Raw genomic sequence first — 19429 nt, 5'->3', positions numbered from 1 at the left:
ATTTCTAACCTCCTCAGCCAAATTCTACTGCAACATTTTCTAATATGCCTTCTTCAGCTTCCCTTCTACAGCTCTCTTAATTCCATCTGTCCACCATGCACTTACCTATACCCTTTCCTTTCATATTCTACAGCCCACTACTTCTGTTACTGCTGTCACTAGGTACATCTTTAAACGCTTTGAACAAAATATTTACACTTGTTCCCATATTAACTGTCAATCTAGCTTTTCTGAGTTTCTCCCATACCTTCCTCTCTAACGTCTTTTCCATCCAACCTTCCATTTAGCTATCACCTGTCTCCCCTTAATTTTACCCTTCCTTCCTCTTACCATGCTCTCACCTACCTACCTCTCAGTTTTTATCTTAGCTAATACAGAGAGTATAATGATCGGATTCTTCGAGCAAGTCTCTCACCATCTTTGCATGCAATGGGTGCCAGAGTTTTTGCCACTTGTAGGTACTCTTGCTAGTGGCTTCGCTACCTAATCATCTTATAAGGTTATGCTAATCCCGACTTTATGTAGAATTCATCTTAAATCAGGCTGGGATCGTACGCACACAAGAGAATGTTAGGTTTATCTCGTTGAGGATAGCCTTAGCCACAGATAACAGTAGATCTACTGCTATCTGTGCCTCAGCTTAGGTTTAATTGCTTGGGGTGCGAACACCAACAGGTGACGAGCTGGCAGCTGGCGAAACCTTTCGAAAGAGCATCCAACACATCCTTTCCTATAGCCTCTCATCCACTAGCTGTTACATAATCAATCTTATGTACTCTTTTCTTCACCACTTCCCATCCCTTCTGCTCCTCGTGTAGCTATACATAGTATGGATCAGCCTGTGATGAAAGAAAGTGTTTGCTACCTTTGTTATTTTCATCTACTACGGAACACACACACACACACACACACACACCACAGGGCCATAGAGAGGGGAGGGGAAGCGTGACTTTCTTGCATCACCAGGCTGCAGTGATAGCTATACCTGGTGCTGCAGCACACGTGACACCGGCACCAGGGTCCAATGGCAGCTACCTATACCTGGCGTTGCACCACATCACTTCACCGTCTCTACCTTTCATACTGTACCTTCCCATATCCCGCAATCACTCCACTCCACTTCATGCATTCTTCTAGTACTCTGCTATAACAATAATTAAAATGCACTTACTAGCTTGGTAGTTTGGCTAGGCCGCTAGAAGGACACCGGGCGTCAAGAGTCAACAACGTCCGTTACAAAATTGTTTTGATTCTCGTCAAAACTCAGAAGTGACTAAAGAAAACGATACATCAGCTGCTCATATAGAAGGCTAACTAAAGTAAATGTACTTTACTTTTTTACACTGTTATAAAACTCCACAAGCGGCAACAAAATTCGCTTTCCACCCCAAAATAATAATAATCCATGCACAGTAAAAGCACAATATTACCCTTATCATATACCTTCCCCCAATTCCCCTAGATTTTGCTTATTTTAGGCTTACCCTAAACTTTACCCTAAAGAGGGTCCAAATCCCCTAAAATGGGGTATTTTACCCTAAAGTGGAAACACTGGGGCTCGGGCGGCGCGGAACTGAGTTGCCACTTTAGGCACTAACTAAACGTATATTAACTGTCCTACACGTACATTGTAGACTTGACTATCCTACACCCCCCTCCCCCCTTTTCAATTTTCTGGGTACGCCACTGCACACACACACACACACACACACACCTGCTAGTCTGGGCCAGGGGGAGGCTGCGGGGGGTGCGTGTAGCCTCGGGTGCTGAGCGTTGACTGTCAGGTCCAAGCCGTTGCTGGTGCCGTAGTCCTGCAGGGGACTGAAGGGAGGCATCCGGGAGTCGCAGGGGTCCATGGTTCTGACAAGAAAGTGGACCATCAGGCCAGGCACTGGCACTGTGTGCGGATGCCTGGCACCGCCCTGCTTTATAACAGTGACATGCGTCAGTACACACGTGGCTGCCAGACGTAATCGTTGCACAACATAATGCAGACGGAAATCCGACTAACGACATCTAGTTATTACCACGACTTTTGTGAATGCCGATTTATCGTTAACGCCGCTAACTATGTCGCCAACGCTTTGTGAATCCCGGATTTTTATGCAACTTCGTCACGTCGCAAACTTTCATGCGTCCCTCGGTCACTGACAGACAGACAGAAAATTTGCCCTTCATCTGTGGATGACCTGGATGAAATGCTGCAGGTGCATTTCAAGGAACCTGCAGTTGCTGTAGCCGATCTCCAAGGTCACAGCACTGTGAGTACATATCATGCAAAATAGCAGTGAGAATAGTGATCTTTGCTTTTATTAAGCCAAATATATAAGTAATTATTATGTGAGCAAGTATATTGTTCATATGGTGCAGTAAGGTTTGCCTTTTTTCTGGCCTTTTCGAACAAATCTTTCGCCTCATAAGGACCGGGACGTCAAGCAACCCCGGCCGCATATTTATATACTGTACCACCAGGGTTGCGCTATCTGCCATAATTTGGCACGTGTTTGCCATCTGTCATACACTGTCTGCCATCTGCCATAATTTTGTTTTCTTAATAAAATGTTGGGAATGCACTGGATTTTCAAACCTATAACGTCAAGAGTCCAAAAAAGGTTCCTAAGTAGTGAGTCATGCCTGTCAGGCCCGAGGTGAGGTCATGTGAGGGTGGAACGAGGGGAACAAGAGGGTCAGGGGGGGCAAGGTGTGGTCGCCGCCGCCGGCTAGTGGGTCATGAACACTAGAAAAGGAATTATTCCAACAGTTTGCTTTAAGAAATTGAGTTAATCACGTTGCCATATTACTGCCATAATGCATACACAGAATCTGCCATAATCTATAGGCAAATTCCATAATTTTAACATTGCGGTACAACAATTTGGTCCAGGTGGCGGCGCAACCCTGTGTATCATCAGTGATGCCATTTTAGCGGATTTTCCGCTAGATCTGGCGGAATTGCATGTTATCTAGCGGGAAAAATCTTAAAATTGACAAGAGTAACTGGCGGATTTTCAAGTCCAATCTAGCGGCAAATTTCTATAGCTACACCTATCATCTGGCGGATTTTTTAGGCCATCCTAGCGGATTTATAAATTTTTAGTTGGCAACACTGTGTATCATCGTAGTGCCACTGGCAGTAGTGAGCATGGGAGTGAGGACGGGTGGACGCTGTTTGAAGGGATACTCAAACAGACCTCTCAAACACTCGCTCACGCACACATTCACCTACTAATAGTGGTTTTTTTTCGGTCTTCTTTCGTGTGTGTGTGTGTGTGTGTGTGTGTGTGTGTGTGTGTGTGTGTGTGTGTGTGTGTGTGTGTGTGTTGATACTCCACTAATTGATAGCATTTTTCTTCTCTCTCTCTCTCTCTCTCTCTCTCTCTCTCTCTCTCTCTCTCTCTCTCTCTCTCTCTCTCTCAGTACCTCTTCAAACGGTGTAGCTCACTCGTTCTCACTCCCCAGCGCAGTACTGTGGTACAGTATGTAAATATGCACCCCGGCCGGGCGGGCTGACCACAGAGTTATATACCTAGAGAGCGCGAGCCAGACACTTGGATGCGTCAACCAGGAAGTACCTCGGCCGCCATCTTTGGGAGCCCAGTCCAGCGTCCAGCCAACTCTGCGCTCCAGCCGGCAACTTCAAAGTGAAGGTAAGTGGTAGGTTGTGATGGTGGTGGTGGTGGTAATGATGGTGGTGGTGGTGGTACCATAGTGGTGGTGGTGGTGATGGTGGTGGTGCTGGTGGTGGTGGTGATGGTGGTGGATGGAGGAGTTGGTTGAGAGAGAGAGAGAGAGAGAGAGAGAGAGAGAGAGAGAGAGAGAGAGAGAGAGAGAGAGAGAATTACATAGATTTACATAGAAAATCAGACCACACAGACCCCTTGGTCCAGACTAGGTGGTCTGTCCTTAAACCTAAGTGATATTACATTAATCAGAGGGCTTCAAAACGTTGAATTTCTACTCTAGTTGATATTAAGTTGAAGGAAGTGACGGTCGAGCTTTTTTTTGAAGGAGTCAATCGTGTTACACTGGACCATTGATGGTGGGAGCTTATTCCATTCTCGCACTACAACGTTGGTGAAGAAAAATTTGGTGCAGTCTGAATTTACTTGTCTACATCTGAGTTTTATGCCATTGGTCCTCGTGCGCAAAGTGTCATCGATCATAAACAATGTTGATCTGTCTACATTCGTGAAACCATTAAGTATTTTAAAACATTCGATCAGTTTTCCTCGGAGGCGACGTTTCTCAAGAGAGAACATGTTTAGGGTGGAAAGCCTTTCTTCGTAGGATTTGTTGCGCAAGGAAGGGATCATTTTCGTTGCCCGACGCTGAACACCTTCTAATTTAGCAATTTAGCAAGAGAGAGAGAGAGAGAGAGACGGAATGACGTGACATATGACACCACCACCATCACCACCATCATAGCCACCACCACCAACACCACCACCATCATCACCACCATCATAGCCACCACCACCAACACCACCACCATCATCACCACCATCATAGCCACCACCACCAACACCACCACCATCATCACCACCACCACCACCACCATCATCACCACCATCATAGCCACCACCACCAACACCACCACCATCATCACCACCACCACCACCATCACCACCATCATAGCCACCACCACCAACACCACCACCATCATCACCACCACCACCACCATCACCACCCCCACTATCACCACCACCATCACCACCTTCACCACCACCACCGTCACCATCACCACCACTATCACCACCACCACCACCACCATCAAAACCACCACCACAGAGTGAGGGAAAGTGGGCTCCCCAAGATGGCTACCGCGCCAGGGTAGCTTGCCTCACCCGCCGCCAACCCCACAACACGGGAGCGCGCGCTCTAGGTATATAACTCTGTGCCACAGAGTTATATACCTAGAGCGACTGAGTGAGAGTCAGCCCCACAGAGTCTGTGGGGCTGACTCTCACTCAGTCGCTCGGCTTTGTTGTTGCTGGTGGTGGCAGTTTTTTCCAGTAATTTCCCCGTTTGCTACTTCAGATTTTACAGTAAGTTCTGTTACTAGCTTATAAACAGCAGACACTATCGTCACTCCATACAGCCACGCGGGGCAAGCACTGTTCACCCGTGGGCTCGTGCCGCACGCCTTGCCCTGTGTTCCTAGCGGGAAATCTGAAAACGTAACAAAAAATCGTAACATCTGGCAAGAAAAGTAACATTTCTTACCTTTGATCAGACGTTTGAAAAGTAACCTATATTCACCTAGACCTTCTGTTTAATAGACATTATCTGAGTCATGAAAACTATTATGTTAGTTTTCGTGTTAATGAATCATGTGATCTGAAATCGGTAAGATTTATTTTTTTCCCCAAGTCAGCCAAGATACTGGATGAATTGACTACCCGCTGAGTAAAAAATAATAATAATAAGATTATGAATATATACAAGAACCAGCTATATATATATATATATATATAATATATATATATATATATATATATATATATATATATATATATATATATATATATATATATATATATATATATATATATATATATATATATATATATATATATATATATATATATATATATATATATATATATATAAATATATATATATATATATATATATATATATATTTATATATATATATATATATATATATATATGTATGGCTGTTGGTGACAACATAATTTATAACCTGACTCACCCCAAAGAAGATCAATGTACATAACGCAATCTTCTCCGCCAGGGTTCTGTATTTCCGTTTCAACACAATCATATCATATTTTACTATTACAATTTTATCTAAAAAGCACTCCTGTCACCTTCAATTTCGGCCTTACAGAGCCACTGATGTTCATGTTCATGCCAGTTCTAGCAGCAAGGGGACAAAGAACAGAGATTAAGGAAGAGAATATCGGTTCAAATAGACATATTCCACAGGAGAACAAACGCCACTTCACTGCCTCAAATATTCCCTCGTCTTTTCCTTCTTTCCTTCGTGTGTTCCACGCGGCATCAGGGGAAGTCTAAATTTGCTCCTTTCATAATAAGTTACAATGTCCACCCCAATCACGTTTTCTTTGATAGGCAAAATCTTGGCAATCAAATTATAATAGTCACCCATGATGCGTGGCAGGAAAAATAAATGTGTATTAAAACCTGGAGAGAGAGAGAGAGAGAGAGAGAGAGTGTGTGTGTGTGTGTGTGTGTGTGTGTGTGTGTGTGTGTGAGAGAGATTTACATAGATTTACATAGAAAATCAGACCATACAGACCCCGTGGTTCAGACTTGGTGGTCTGTCCTTAAACCTAAGTGATTCTACATTAATCAGAGGGCTCCAAAACGTTGCATTTCAACTCTAGTTAATATTAAGTTGAAGGAAGTGACGGTCGAGCTTGTTTTTGAAGGAGTCAGTCGTGTTACACTGGACCACTGACGGTGGGAGCTTATTCCATTCTCGCACTACAACGTTGGTGAAGAAAAATTTGGTGCAGTCTGAATATACTTGTCTACATTTGAGTTTTACGCCATTGTTCCTCGTACGCAAAGTGTCATCGATCATAAACAATGTTGATCTGCCTACATTCGTGAAACCATTAAGTATTTTAAAACATTCGATCAGTTTTTCTCTGAGGCGACATTTCTCAAGAGAGAACATGTTAAGGGTGGAAAGTCTTTCTTCGTAAGATTTGTTGCGCAAGGAAGGGATCATGTTTGTTGCCCGACGCTGAACACCTTCTAATTTAGCAATGTCCTTTGCATGGTGGGGAGACCAAAACTGTACCGCATATTCCAAGTGGGGTCTGACTAAACTATTGTAGAGTGGAAGTATTACATCTTTGTTCTTGAATAAAATAAAAAATTTAGTGAAGCCCAACATTCTGTTCGCTTTATTTGCTGCATCGATGCATTGCTGTGAGAATTTGAGGTTTGACGCGATTTTGACCCCTAAGTCTTTAACGCATTGAATGCTTTTGAGTTTAACGCAGCGCATTTCGTAATCGAGCTTCTTATTCCTTGTTTCAACTTGAAGGACCTGGCACTTGTCTACGTCAGACCAAGCTGAAATTTTGTGCAAATCCTCTTGGAGGCTTTGCCTGTCTTCGTCAATGTGAACCGAGTTACCAATCTTTGTGTCGTCTGCAAATTTACTAATGCGATTATTGAGTCCAACATCCACATCGTTGATGTAAATAATGAAGAGCACTGGGCCAAGAACCAAGCCCTGAGGGACGCCACTAGTGACCGGCGCCCACTCTGAGTTAAATCCGTCAATCACCACTCTTTGTTGTCTGTTGCTCAACCAATTCGCGATCCATTGGTGCACTTGACCGTCAATACCTATATGCTTTAATTATAAAGTAATTTATGATGTGGGACTTTATCAAACGCTTTCTGGAAATCAAGATAGACTACGTCCAGTGATTTGGTTACGTCATAAACTGTGAAGAGGTCGTTATAAAAGGTCAATAGGTTTGATAGGCAGGATCTTTTGTTACGGAAGCCATGTTGTGAGTCCCCAATTAATGAGTGGTTTTCAAGGTAACTCACAATTTTGTCTCTAATTATGTTCTCAAGTAGCTTATCTACAACCGAAGTTAGACTAATGGGCCTGTAATTACCTGGTAATTTTTTGTCTCCTTTCTTTCTAATCGGTGTCACGTTAGCCTTTTTCCAATCCGAAGGGAAGAGAGAGAGAGAGAGAGAGAGAGAGAGAGAGAGAGAGAGAGAGAGAGAGAGAGAGAGAGAGATTCTGTTGTAACGTTTAAAGCGAGTCATTGTCTGTGCCCTACGTTATGAAACTTACGTCAATCACTCTCCGCCCCCCCCCCCCCCCCCTCCTTCTCGGAACGATCTCGAAACATGGTGCATCATTATTTTACACTCACATTGTTTCTGACTGGGGCTTCTGGTGTCTCAGAGTCATTACTCACATTCATCTTGGTCATCGTATCCTGGTGTTTCTTCCGGGCACTTGGTTTCCTGAGTGTCATCTTCTTTACTAATTTCTCGTTGATATTTGGTTGTTTCGCTTCACTTTTCTCGCATGTTTCTGGAGTGTCTGGGCGATGGGCGCCTCCCCGAGCCGTTGAGCCATTGGTGACGCGCCGGTCGTGGCTCATAAACTAACGACGTAATCCTCTTATTATTTTCAGTGTATTTCCCAACAAAAAGTGTCACGTCATAGCCGTCTAGGGAACAACTACAAACCTGGCCCTGTACTCAACCTGGTTACACTTCACGGTCCATATTCTCAAAGATTTCGGAGCTTACACACCCTCACTCGATAAGGCTTTCGCAGGGGTTGTTGTGGATAGGGGTTGTTGTGGGTACTTCCATGGGTAGTTTCACGAGCCTAGTGATAATTTGACAATGCTTCTGCGCCGTGAACGTGAAAAAACGCATGCTTATGAGAACCCGACTAATCCTTTTTGTGGCCTTTGTAAATGTTTATTGTTGAAACGAATGCGTCAGAGAAAACGTGCCGCGGCAAGATCTAAACATGGCGTGAGTGTTCTGCCTTGCGTCACGCCTTTACGCACTTCCCGTCTTTCTTATGTTTTAAATCCTCACGTAGCCGTTTACGTCGCTCTACTCCAGTTTCAAGGTTTTCCGCTGCTTCACTTGCTGGTTGTCTCCGAATGATTGATGGAGTGCTATAGAAAATACAACAAAGGAGACGATATAGAGAAGTGAACGTAGCGAAGGTATAAACAATAGAGAACACAGATTAAAGGCCAGACAGCATTGCCGCCCACGTTCGATTTCTCCATCTTATTTATTTTATTTATTTTTAGATTTACGCTCTCTCTCTCTCTCTCTCTCTCTCTCTCTCTCTCTCTCTCTCTCTCTCTCTCTCTCTCTCTCTCTCTCTCGTCGTATCACACTGTAATTATTTTTTTATTCTTCATATCCGCTTTCGTATTTCCTTTCTTCTTTCTTCACCACTCCGGATATTTCTCCTCTTTCATCCTGTTACACTTCTCACCAAATACTTTCCTTCTTCTTTTCCTTCCTCTTTCCTTTCTTCCGTCTCATCTGCATCCTCCTCGGCTATTAACCTTCACTTGTTTTATCTCGCACTTCTTTATCCGCCACCTGAACCTCACTCTCTTCCTCCTCCTCCTCCTCCTTCTTCTCCTCATCCTCCATTAATTTTTTTTATCTAGCACTTCTTCACCCGCGATTTCAACCTCCCTCTTCTCCTCCTCCTCCTCCTCCTCCTCCTCTTCCTGCTTCTGCTTCAAACAAACGTAATCAAGGAGGTAGCGTTCAAAGATCACGAACAAGGGAAGTCCATTAGTAGGGTCAAAAGACAAGCAGACGATATAGAGAAGTGAACGTAGCGAAGGTATAAACAATAGAGAACACAGATTAAAGGCCAGACAGCATTGCCGCCCACGTTCGATTTCTCCACCTTATTTATTTTATTTATTTTTAGATTTATGCTCTCTCTCTCTCTCTTTTCTATTCTCCCTCTTACTCCTTTCCATCCATCCCTTCACTCCTCACACTTCCCCTCCTACCCCTGCTCTTCCTCCTCCTACCCCAACTCCAGTGCTAATAACAACAATAGGAAACAAGGGGATACAAGTAACAATAAATAATAACCTGAAGTGATGAAATAGAAGTATTTTACAATCAGTGATGAAATTAATAGAAAAGATATATTTGCAAAGACACGAAAAGAAACTTGATAAATCATATCAAAACTTATTAAATGCAAACTTTGACAAACAACTCAATGCATGTGACAATGTAAACCCAAAATCCACTCAATTCAGATCTCAACCTGTGCAGACTCAAACATTATACGAGTACCGACCACACTGAAAACTACCACATCAAACTCAAAACTAATTCAAACTCGCTTCTTAAAAGAATCTTTGCCAGTTATAATAACGTACTTATATACGTATTATAATAACGAACATTCCAATATGCATTATAAATACCCTTAGTCGGAATTATCTGTAATCGTCCAATACATGGAACATTCCAAGATACAAGGACCCAATCACTTGGAGATATTGTCTCAAACCTGGATATTGTCTCTTAAAATCCACTAGAAACCATTAACAGCTCAAACCATCCAACATCTTGAAGGAAAAAGCTCTCCTTAAACATCATTCACACGGCAAGCGCTTACCACGACACACTGAAAGCGCTCTACTGACAGAATCAAATAAACTTGATAAGATCATTGATAATGGTAACTTATTTGTAGTTACTTTGTGATTTGTCATTTCATCTTATATTACTCAATCATCAACATTACTGAACAAATAATCAAATATTGGAATAGATACATAAGCGTTGAGTGATTACCTAGTCTGCCCTGTTTAGTCTGTCCATTGATTTCAGATATTCAGTCTGTCTAGAATGAGTTCCCAGAGTTCCTCAGGATCAGTGCTCGCCTATTTTATTTTTTGATGTGGGATCAGTCGTATTTTCTCTCCGATTGATGTATCCAGTATACGCGGATCACACAGTTCATACACACGGAAACATAGATACAGAATTCAAGACTAATTCTAGAGGAGGAGAGGAAATTAAAATCGAAAAGATAAAGAGGATAAAGAATTTAATGCTTTACACAAAGAAAAACCCAGTGCATCAGTATAATGTTATAGGGAAAAACATCCCAGATCCCACAAAGCATCCACCTCCAGAAGGTTGATGATGATGATAGTAACCCAGCACCTCCCACAGGTTGATGATAGCAACATCATCCCTGCTTCTCCCTGAAGAACTTATGCACATAAAAAAAAATAAGTAGTAAGATTTTGATATGCACATAAACAAAAAATAGTAGTAAGATTTTTAGTACCATTAAAAGGCAAGAATTATACAGAGAATGCTTTAGGCAAAGTATTAAGCATAATTAATTGTGAATAAAATTACATACAAATTATGGAATAAATTAATGGTAAATAAATTCAAAAACACACATGCACTAAATTCAAAAATTGCAAACTATGCTGGAAAGGTTGCACTGGCCATGACGCGACCCTAACCATGCTCGGTTGGCTGAAGGTAAAATAAAAATACGAGGCAAAAACAAAACCGTAATGACCTATAACAGGCGTAAAGACCCATAACATCTTAATTTTGTTTTATATTTGTTTTATTATGTGACATGAGCACTGACACAGCAGCAGCAGATCAGCTGTACAGCAGCCAGCGCACCAATACAGGGGCAGATCACCATGGCAGGGGCTGCTCAACACTCTGAACAAGCCTCTCTCGATAAGGAGCTCTCAATCTTTAATATCTTTTTTCTAAGATCTTTTACTTCAATATCTTTTAGTGACCTTTTCAATATGTAGTCTTTTTTTAGTCTTTTTTTAATTTTTTTAATATATTTTATACTTATTTTTTTTTTTAATTTTTTTATTTTATTTATATTTTTTAAAATTGACTCCTTGCCGTAGTTGCTAAGGAGGACAGGGAAGCACTATGTGTACTTATATACTCATGTGCTTTATTGTATAAATGTGAAGAATAACCATTGGAAAATGGAATAAACTTCTGAATCTGAATCTGAATCTGAATCCTCCTCTTTTTCCTCCTCCTCTTCCTCGTATCTCCTCATATTCTGTCAATATTCTCCGAACCATGCATAAAAATAGATTATAGTCGGCCCCAGCCCGTCATGGCCCAGGCAAGTGTTTATAGTTGCGCCATCTTCTCTTGGCTCATGCCGCCCCCCGGAACTCCTTGACTCACTTGGACGGTTTCCTCTAGAGTCCGGGTTGGTGGGTGGTCTTCAGGACAGCATGTGGGTAGTTTTAATTAAGCCACTCGGCGGTGAATGAATAATCCGAGGTGGTAGCGTGGGGATTTGAACCCGCGTCGTCCATCACGAGGTGAATGTGGGCCCAGCACGCTACCACTCGGCCACCGGCTGACATGTGGTGTGTCGATGCGATAGATGCCGTTAAGGAAATGGTTAGGTAGATGTATACGAATAGTGAATGGGCTCTTGCAACTTCCTCCTTCTGCCTCCCCTTCATCTGCCTTTTCGTTTTATTCTACTCTGTCATCTTCCTCCCTCCCTCTCTTCCTTCCTCTCATTCTTGTTCAGTTCTTGTGTTTTATCCTGTAATAGTAGTAGTAGTAGTAGTAGTAGTAGTAGTAATAGTAGTATAGTAGTAGTAGTAGTAGTAGTAGTAGTAGTATAGTAGTAGTAGTAGTAGTAGTAGTAATAGTAGTAGTAGTAGTAGCAGTAGGGACTCGTTAACCACCACCATCACCCTGTAACCCCCCCACACCCCCTCCCTTCTCACCCCTTCACCCCTTCCCCTCACCCTCCTCCTTTCTATCACTCCGGCGGGAAACTCACGTAGCAGACGGCGCCCTTGGAGGCAAAAGACCCGCGGGAGGAGCAGGGGATCAGCTGATAATGCCGGGGGCGTGACGGGAGCTCAGGCGGGGGATTGGGCGACACTTATTCCTTCTGTTTGTCTACGATCAGAACGCACTAATGCCAGACCGGGAGGAAGAGGAGGAGGAAGCATAGAAACATGGAAGGACAGGCAATAGGAAGACTTTTGGCTCATTACGAGATTGCCTGTTCTAGTGCCATGGTCTGCCTGACAGGCAAGTGGTGCCTGCAGAACAGTTCAAAGCATTCGGTGCGTACGTTCAGTTTACTCCTATTATCACGAAGTAACGGTCGATGCGATTTTTGAAGAAGTTGATGGTTTCTGCACCTACTACTTCAACAGGGAGGTTGTTCCAAAGGCGTATGACTCGGTTTGAGAAGAAACTCCTAGCAGTGTCTGCGTTGCATCGCTTCGCCTGAATGGGTAGACAGTTGTTTCTAGTTCTTGAGTTGGTTTGTGGCTCAAAAAAATTGGAGTGGTCGACGTTACTGAAATTCTTTGGGTACTTGAAGACCTGAATCATAAGCGTTTCTTTTCCAGCGAAAAGAGTGAGTCGCCTGAGTCGTTCTTCATACGGCAGGGCACCCAAGGGTGGAATAATTTCCTTGGTGATGAACTGATGATGGTTTTAAACGAGATGAGTTGAGAAGGAGGAGGAGGAGGAGGGGGATTAGGTTTAAAGGAAGACTGTAGTGATACAATGATGATGATTTTAAACGAGGATGAACTACGAAGGAGGCATTGCAGGAGGAGGAGGAAACTGTCAAGGGAGTTAGAATGATAAGATGATGATGATGATGAAGATGATGGTGATGATAATTTTGACCGGTACTGAATTTAAGGAAAGGAGGAAAAAGAGGAGGAAGAGGAGGAATTTTAACGAAGACTAGTGTCCACAGGTTAAGTTTGAGTTATGGTTAAGAGTTGTTTGATTCCTATGATCGTTGCCAAACTTACCAGGCTCACAAAACTACCCCTGGAAATACTACCCGCCACAGCCTCCACGAAAGCCTTATAAAAGTGTGTGTGCGACCCCCGAAATGTATGAGAATACAGGCAAACTTAACATAGTAAATTAAAAAAAAACTTGCCTCATAACTCAATATCTATAGGGTGCTGCTTCTCCGCCCTGCCTCCCTCTCAGAACAACACGCCACTGACACATTGACAGATTGATTGATGGAATATTACTGCCACTGTGAGACTACCGGACAAATGGATGAGATGGATTCCTCGTCCCGCCCAGTACTACCCGACTTACAAAGATTCTACTACACGATTTGGCCCTTTTATTCTTTTTCCTGGACGGAGTTATAGTCAGAAGTGTTTGATTTTCACGGAGCTAAGTCGATATATTACACAAACTCAGTCGTAAAAGAGTGATGTAAAAGAATCCACAAGACCAGCTAACCAGGCCTTGAAAAAACGGGTCAAAGAGAACAAATCAGCCACACTATTGTTCGTGAAGTCTATTACGACGTTAAAAAAGATATCAAGACACCTCTCCACCCTAAATTGACCTCTCTTTTGACCTCGTTCATTTTTCTTTTCTCGAAGCAGCGTATGGCGGGATTTTTTGTTGATATTTATTTATTTTTTTTTTTTTCCTTGAGCTGCCTCCCTCGATGTAAAAGAGAAAATAAGGTGATTAGGGACAACGTATTGGCGCTTGTGTCGGGCGTGAGGTGGCATGATACAGGAGACGAACTATCAAAGGAAGGAAACTCGCTCTGATACAATTCCGTGCCCAGCGATATAAAAGCGTCGGTATGTTGTCAGACGCTCTCCCCTCATGCATCACCTATTTTTAAAGGTCAAAAAGAAGATTAATCCGGTTCGAATGAGTGTGGTTTTAGGGTCACGGTACTGAAGAAGGATCAAACTACCATCAGGGTCATCAAACTACCCCTGGAAATGCGCACAACTCTTATGAAAGCCTTGTCAAATAATTATGTGTGCTGGGAGTCTTGATCTGACAGCAGGAAAAGAAGGAGGAGGAGGAAGAGGAGGAGGAGGAGGAAGAGGAAGAGGAGGAGGAGGAAGAGGAGGATATACTAGAGAGAGAGAGAGAGAGAGAGAGAGAGAGAGAGAGAGAGAGAGAGAGAGAGAGAGAGAGAGAGAGAGAGAGAGAGAGAGAGAGATGCAGACAAAAAGATAAAAAGGAGAAAGAAAGAACGGAATAAACAGCAAGAAAGAAAAAAATAAGAGAGGAAGATAAACATAAACAACGAACGAAAACCAACGACAGAGAGAGAGAGAGAGAGAGAGAGAGAGAGAGAGAGAGAGAGAGAGAGAGAGAACCCAGATGGCCAAGAAGCGTGACAGTCTTAATAATATGCAGATGGGGCGGTGACCTTCTTAATAAGTAACACGAAACACTTACATGCACCGTGACTGAACACTCGAGGAAGACAAAACGAATGAAGAAAAAAAAAATGGGTATAAGAAAATATAAAGAAAAAAATGATCTGATGATACAAGTTGATGATGATGGTGATGATGATGATGATGATGATGATATATGTGCGCTTGTCCGTCTGTGTGTGTGTGTGTGTGTGTGTGTGTGTGTTCCATACGATCGCTCTCTTCCTATCAATATTTTTCCATTACTTCATTCTTTTTTTTCTTTTCACGCGTGTAAATCAAAGTCAGAACACATGTTGGTGGTAGCGAGTGTTCTAAGTGCTAATCGGTTCACGGATAGAGAAAGTCATATCCGCCAGGGTTACTTTATTGGACAGAACTTACACAGCTCATCACGACAAGGACAACACATAGGATAGGTGTTTGTTTGTGTATGCTTTTGTGTGAATGTTGTTTGTGTAGGTTAACATTTAAGTGTTGGTGTATGTGTGGAACAATGTGTAACGGTGGACAACAAGAGAACGAGGACGGACAGTCAAAGGTAAACGAATACAAGGAAAGTTAACGATGAAGACGCGACAAGACACTGGCAGACACAGTGACGATGGACATTACATGAAAACACTGAGAGTCTTAGTCTCTTTGCAGCACCCCATTTTCTTGTCACTGAGGGGAAGGAACACGGAATTTGAGCGGTGACTGCTACACACACACACACACACACACACACACACACACACACACACACACACACGGTAGAAGATGTGAATACGATTATAAGATGGGAAGTGAGATAATATGCAGAGGATTGGAAGAAAAAGATTTGGGAGTGACTATCTCAGAGAACATGTCACCGGATAAACACATCAACAGGATAACGGGACAAACTATTAATTTGCTGAGGAACATAAGGACAGCATTTGTGTATTTGGACGAGGAGATGATGAAGAAAATAATAGTTACAATGATAAGGCCAAGGTTGGACTATGCAGCAGTGGTCTGGTCTCCTCACGAAAAGAAGAACAGAGGAAAGCTGGAAAGAGTGCAGAGAGTGACAACTAAGATGGTACCGGAACTTAGTGGTCGGACGTACGAGGAGAGACTCATTAGCATGGGGCTCACAACCCTGGAGAGAAGAGAGAGAGAGGAGACCTGATAGCGGTGCACAGGATGGCGAGCGGGGTGGAGAATCTAGACAGAGAGGACCTGTGTGTGTGGAACGAGAGAGAAACGAGAGGTCATAGAAAGAAGTTGAGGGCGACCACGTGCAGGCGAGATGTGAAAAAGTTTAGCTTCCCAAACAGAAGCACTGAGCTGTGGAATAGACTGGAGGAGGAGGTGGTTTGTGCAAGAAACATTCACGATTTAAAGGAAAAGTTGGATAAGAGAGGATATGGAGACGGAACAGCCCGAACGTAGCTTTTTTCCCGCATGTCACAACTTGGTAAACACAACTAGGTAAATACAACTAGCTAAATACACACACACATGTAGGGTCAGAGGGGGGGGGGGGGGGGATAGTGGGAAATCATGGAAATAAAAATGACTAAGGCACATTGCCACAGACCAGGATTAGAACCGTTGTGACGTGCCGCTTCGTGTCGAGTCATGAGGCAATTGCAGAGGCTTGGGAGGGGGGGGGAGGGGTCGAATCATGATGCAATGTTGGGGGGGAGGGGGGAAGGGGGGACGACGCTATTTGCATGGACAGTGTGTGTGTGTGTGTGTGTGTGTGTGTCATTCCCATTCAACCCTTCTCTTCTTCGCTCCTCTTCTTCGTATAACCTTTTTCCTTTCTCCTTTTCTTCCTCTTATTCTCTTTATTACTCCTTCTTCGTCTTCCTTTTCCTTCCCTCTCGTTCTTTATTCATTGTTCTGACGTTCCCTTTCTCCCTAACCTTTTCCTTCTTTCCTTTTTTTCCTCTTGTTCATCCTCTGTAATCCCTCTTTCTCGTATTCCTCTCCCTTCCCCTCCATTCCATTCCTACTTTTCTGTCTTTTCCAGTTATCCTTCTTTTCCGCTTACTTCTTCCCTCTATTCTTTCTTTCCTCTTCATATTTTTCCTTCATTCTCAGTCTCTTTTTCTCTCTTCGATTTTTTCCTATATTCCTTCGCTTCCTTTCACTCCTTTTATTTCTCCCTCTTTTTCATCTTCCTCTCCCTTCCCTCCCAATCTCTCCCTTTCTCTTCTGTCTTTTTCCTGTATTTCTTCTCTCCCCTTATTCACTCCTTTTCTATATTCCTCCACTTTATTCTGTGTGTGTTCCTCCTTTTTTTCCCACTTTCTATCTGTCTTTTTTGTTTTTTGTTTGCTGGGCACTGCCAATAAAAGCACTCTATTATCACTCACTATAATCTTTCCGTCGCGTATCCCTGGTAGCGTGGTCCGCGATCAGGTTGTTATAGGAGACTAGAGTTCGGGGATAACTAGTTGCCACGACCACCGAATTTTAGGTCACATTTTCCTTTCCTTGGGGCGGAACTACATGCTTGCCTTAATATTCTACATAGCAAGAAAGGAATCAAAGCAAAATAAAAATAAGTAAATAAAGTAACAATAATAACAAGTGGAAAGATAGAAGATAGAATGATGAATAGAAGATTGAAGGAAAGTTTAGGAGATGGAAATTTGAAAGGAGAATAAAAGATTTTTTTCCTCCACTTTTATTGGCTCACTCATTTCGTTATGTTATTCACTTCTACTATTCGTGAAACTCTCTGAATGGTTATCGCTGTTCCTCACATTTTCTTAGCCACGCCTGCAGGGCATCTGTTTTTCCTACCCTCTTGTTTTTAAATGGATCGATATCTGCTTCTCCTTTTGTCCCTTCTTTTGCCTTTTCCTCCGGCTAATGGTTCTCCTGTCTCCGAGGTCTACATCTGGCTTGTGTCTTTCAGGTGGTGTTTTGCCCTCGGAGTCTTTGGTTGGTGTTGTCAGACGCTCCCACCCCTCACACCAACTATTTCCAAGGGCCAAAAAGGAGGTTAATCGAGTTCTAATGACTGTTCTTTTAGGTTCACGGTACAGAGGAAGGCTCAGACTACCACCAGGGTCATAAAAGTACCCCTGGAAATGCCCTAAGCTCCCACGAAAGACTGGTAAATTACGTGTTCTTGGGCGCAGAAATGTTTAAAAATGTGGCCCTTTGTTTGGGTCATTCGCCTGTCGCCTCCAGTGTTGATGCTGCCGGATCCCAACCTCTCCTTATCGTCTCAACGCATTCGCTCGCTCCCCTTCTCCTTTCATGTTATCCTCTTATTTTCCTTCTCCATGATTTTGCCTCTTTTTTATCCTTAATTTTTTTCATATATGTCTGTCGGTCAGGCTGTCAGTCCGTCTCTGTTTTTCCATGATTTTTCCTCTTTTCTATTCCTACCGTCCTTCTCCATTTTTCTTATCTCTAGTCTGTCAATCTCTGTCTGTTTCTCTGTCTCGCCACCATCCTTCTTCATCCTGTTATGTCTGTATCTGTGTCTGTCTGTCTCGGTTTCTCCATGGTTCCTTTTTTTCTTCCTGTCCTTCTTTATCTGTCTGTCTGTCTGTCCCCACTCTTCTTCTTCACCTTTTTTGTCTATCTGTCCCTCTGCCTGTCTGTCTGTCTGTCTCGCCACTCTTCTTCATCTTTTTTGTCCATCTATCCCTCTGCCTGTCTGTCTGTCTGTGTGTCTGTCTCTCGCCACAGCCCCAATCTCCACCTTCCGCCCCTTGATCGCGGCTGAGGGGAGGTCGTGACGGTTTGCAAATCGAGTTAAATTGAAGATGCAGAATTTCAACGTCAAGCCGCCGAGACCAATCCGGGCGCGTCTGTTTATCATTTTTGCCGCCTCTTCTGCGCCTTCTTCGTCGTCGTCTTGTTTTTGTTCTTCTTTTTCTTGTTCTTGGTTTTCTGGTTCTTATTTTTCTCCTCGTTCTTGTTTTTCTTCTTGTTCTTCTTCTTCTCCCATTGCTAGTTTCCTTTTTCTTCTTCAGTTTTTTTTTTCATATCGCTCCGTCAGTAGTTTTGTGTTTTTTTCTTCTTTTGCTTTGTTGTTGTTGTTGTTGTTGTTGTTGTTGTTGTTGTTGTTGTTGTTGTTCTTCTTCTTCTTGTCCCTTTTTTTCATGTTCTTCAAATACAATATAGTTTTCTTTTCTTTTTCTTCGTTTTCATTAATTTGTTTTTTCTTCTTTTTCTTCTTCATCTTCTTTTTCCTCCTCCTCCTCCTCCTCCTCCTCCTCCATCTCACCAGTGTTATGATCTCCCTCTCCTTTTATTTCTCTCCAGGTTTTCATTCACCACTTTCTGCCACATCCCTCCTCCTCCTCCTCCTCCTCCCCCTCCTCCAGCAGCATCGTCAGGAGAATGGTGGGGCCAGTCTGTGCCTTGGCCGAGATGAGGCTCATTTGTCAAGGCGCCTGGCTGGGAAGACTCGCCCCTCATAACAACGGCCTGGCAATATTACTGATTTCCTTCGATACATGATACGTGTTAGACTGATCCCTCCACTGCGCCCGTTACCTGCTCTCTCTCTCTCTCTCTCTCTCTCTCTCTCTCTCTCTCTCTCTCTCTCTCTCTCTCTCTCTCCTTTTAAAGTCGTTTTGATGTTGTTTAATGTGTTTTTTGTGTTGTTTTGTTGTTCCATTCATGTTTTTTTGTTTTTTTTTGTCTTCTAAACTCTCCTTCTATCT

The 19429-nt window shown here is 43.0% G+C and overlaps 1 protein-coding gene and 1 long non-coding RNA gene across 12 annotated transcripts in view; one reads left to right on the top strand and one right to left on the bottom strand.

Annotated features, from left to right (window-relative positions):
- The window catches only part of LOC126999324 (uncharacterized), a 38461-nt gene extending 36416 nt beyond the window's left edge, over positions 1-2045 (bottom strand). Inside the window, exon 1 of the mRNA XM_050861789.1 lies at positions 1715-2045. Within this exon, the coding sequence (XP_050717746.1) occupies positions 1715-1880 (166 nt within the window). The 5' untranslated portion in view covers positions 1881-2045. The remainder of the gene's footprint in view (positions 1-1714) is intronic.
- Positions 2046-2120: 75 nt separating this feature from the next.
- LOC126999325 (uncharacterized) overlaps positions 2121-19429 on the top strand; it is a 44140-nt gene continuing 26831 nt past the window's right edge. Inside the window, exons 1-2 of one of the 11 annotated variants that reach the window (XR_007753239.1) lie at positions 2121-2261; positions 3465-3647. This is a non-coding gene — a long non-coding RNA (uncharacterized LOC126999325). Of the gene's footprint in view, positions 2262-3117; positions 3232-3349; positions 3648-4963; positions 5046-19429 lie in introns of those variants that run through there. The other 10 variants (XR_007753238.1, XR_007753236.1, XR_007753237.1 and 7 more) reach the window with 10 other exon arrangements.

The sequence above is a fragment of the Eriocheir sinensis genome, chromosome 16, assembly GCF_024679095.1.
Source record: "Eriocheir sinensis breed Jianghai 21 chromosome 16, ASM2467909v1, whole genome shotgun sequence".
Lineage (NCBI taxonomy): Eukaryota > Metazoa > Arthropoda > Malacostraca > Decapoda > Varunidae > Eriocheir > Eriocheir sinensis.
The sequence above is the reverse complement of the archived record's forward strand: the minus strand, read 5'-3'. Positions and strand labels throughout refer to the sequence as shown.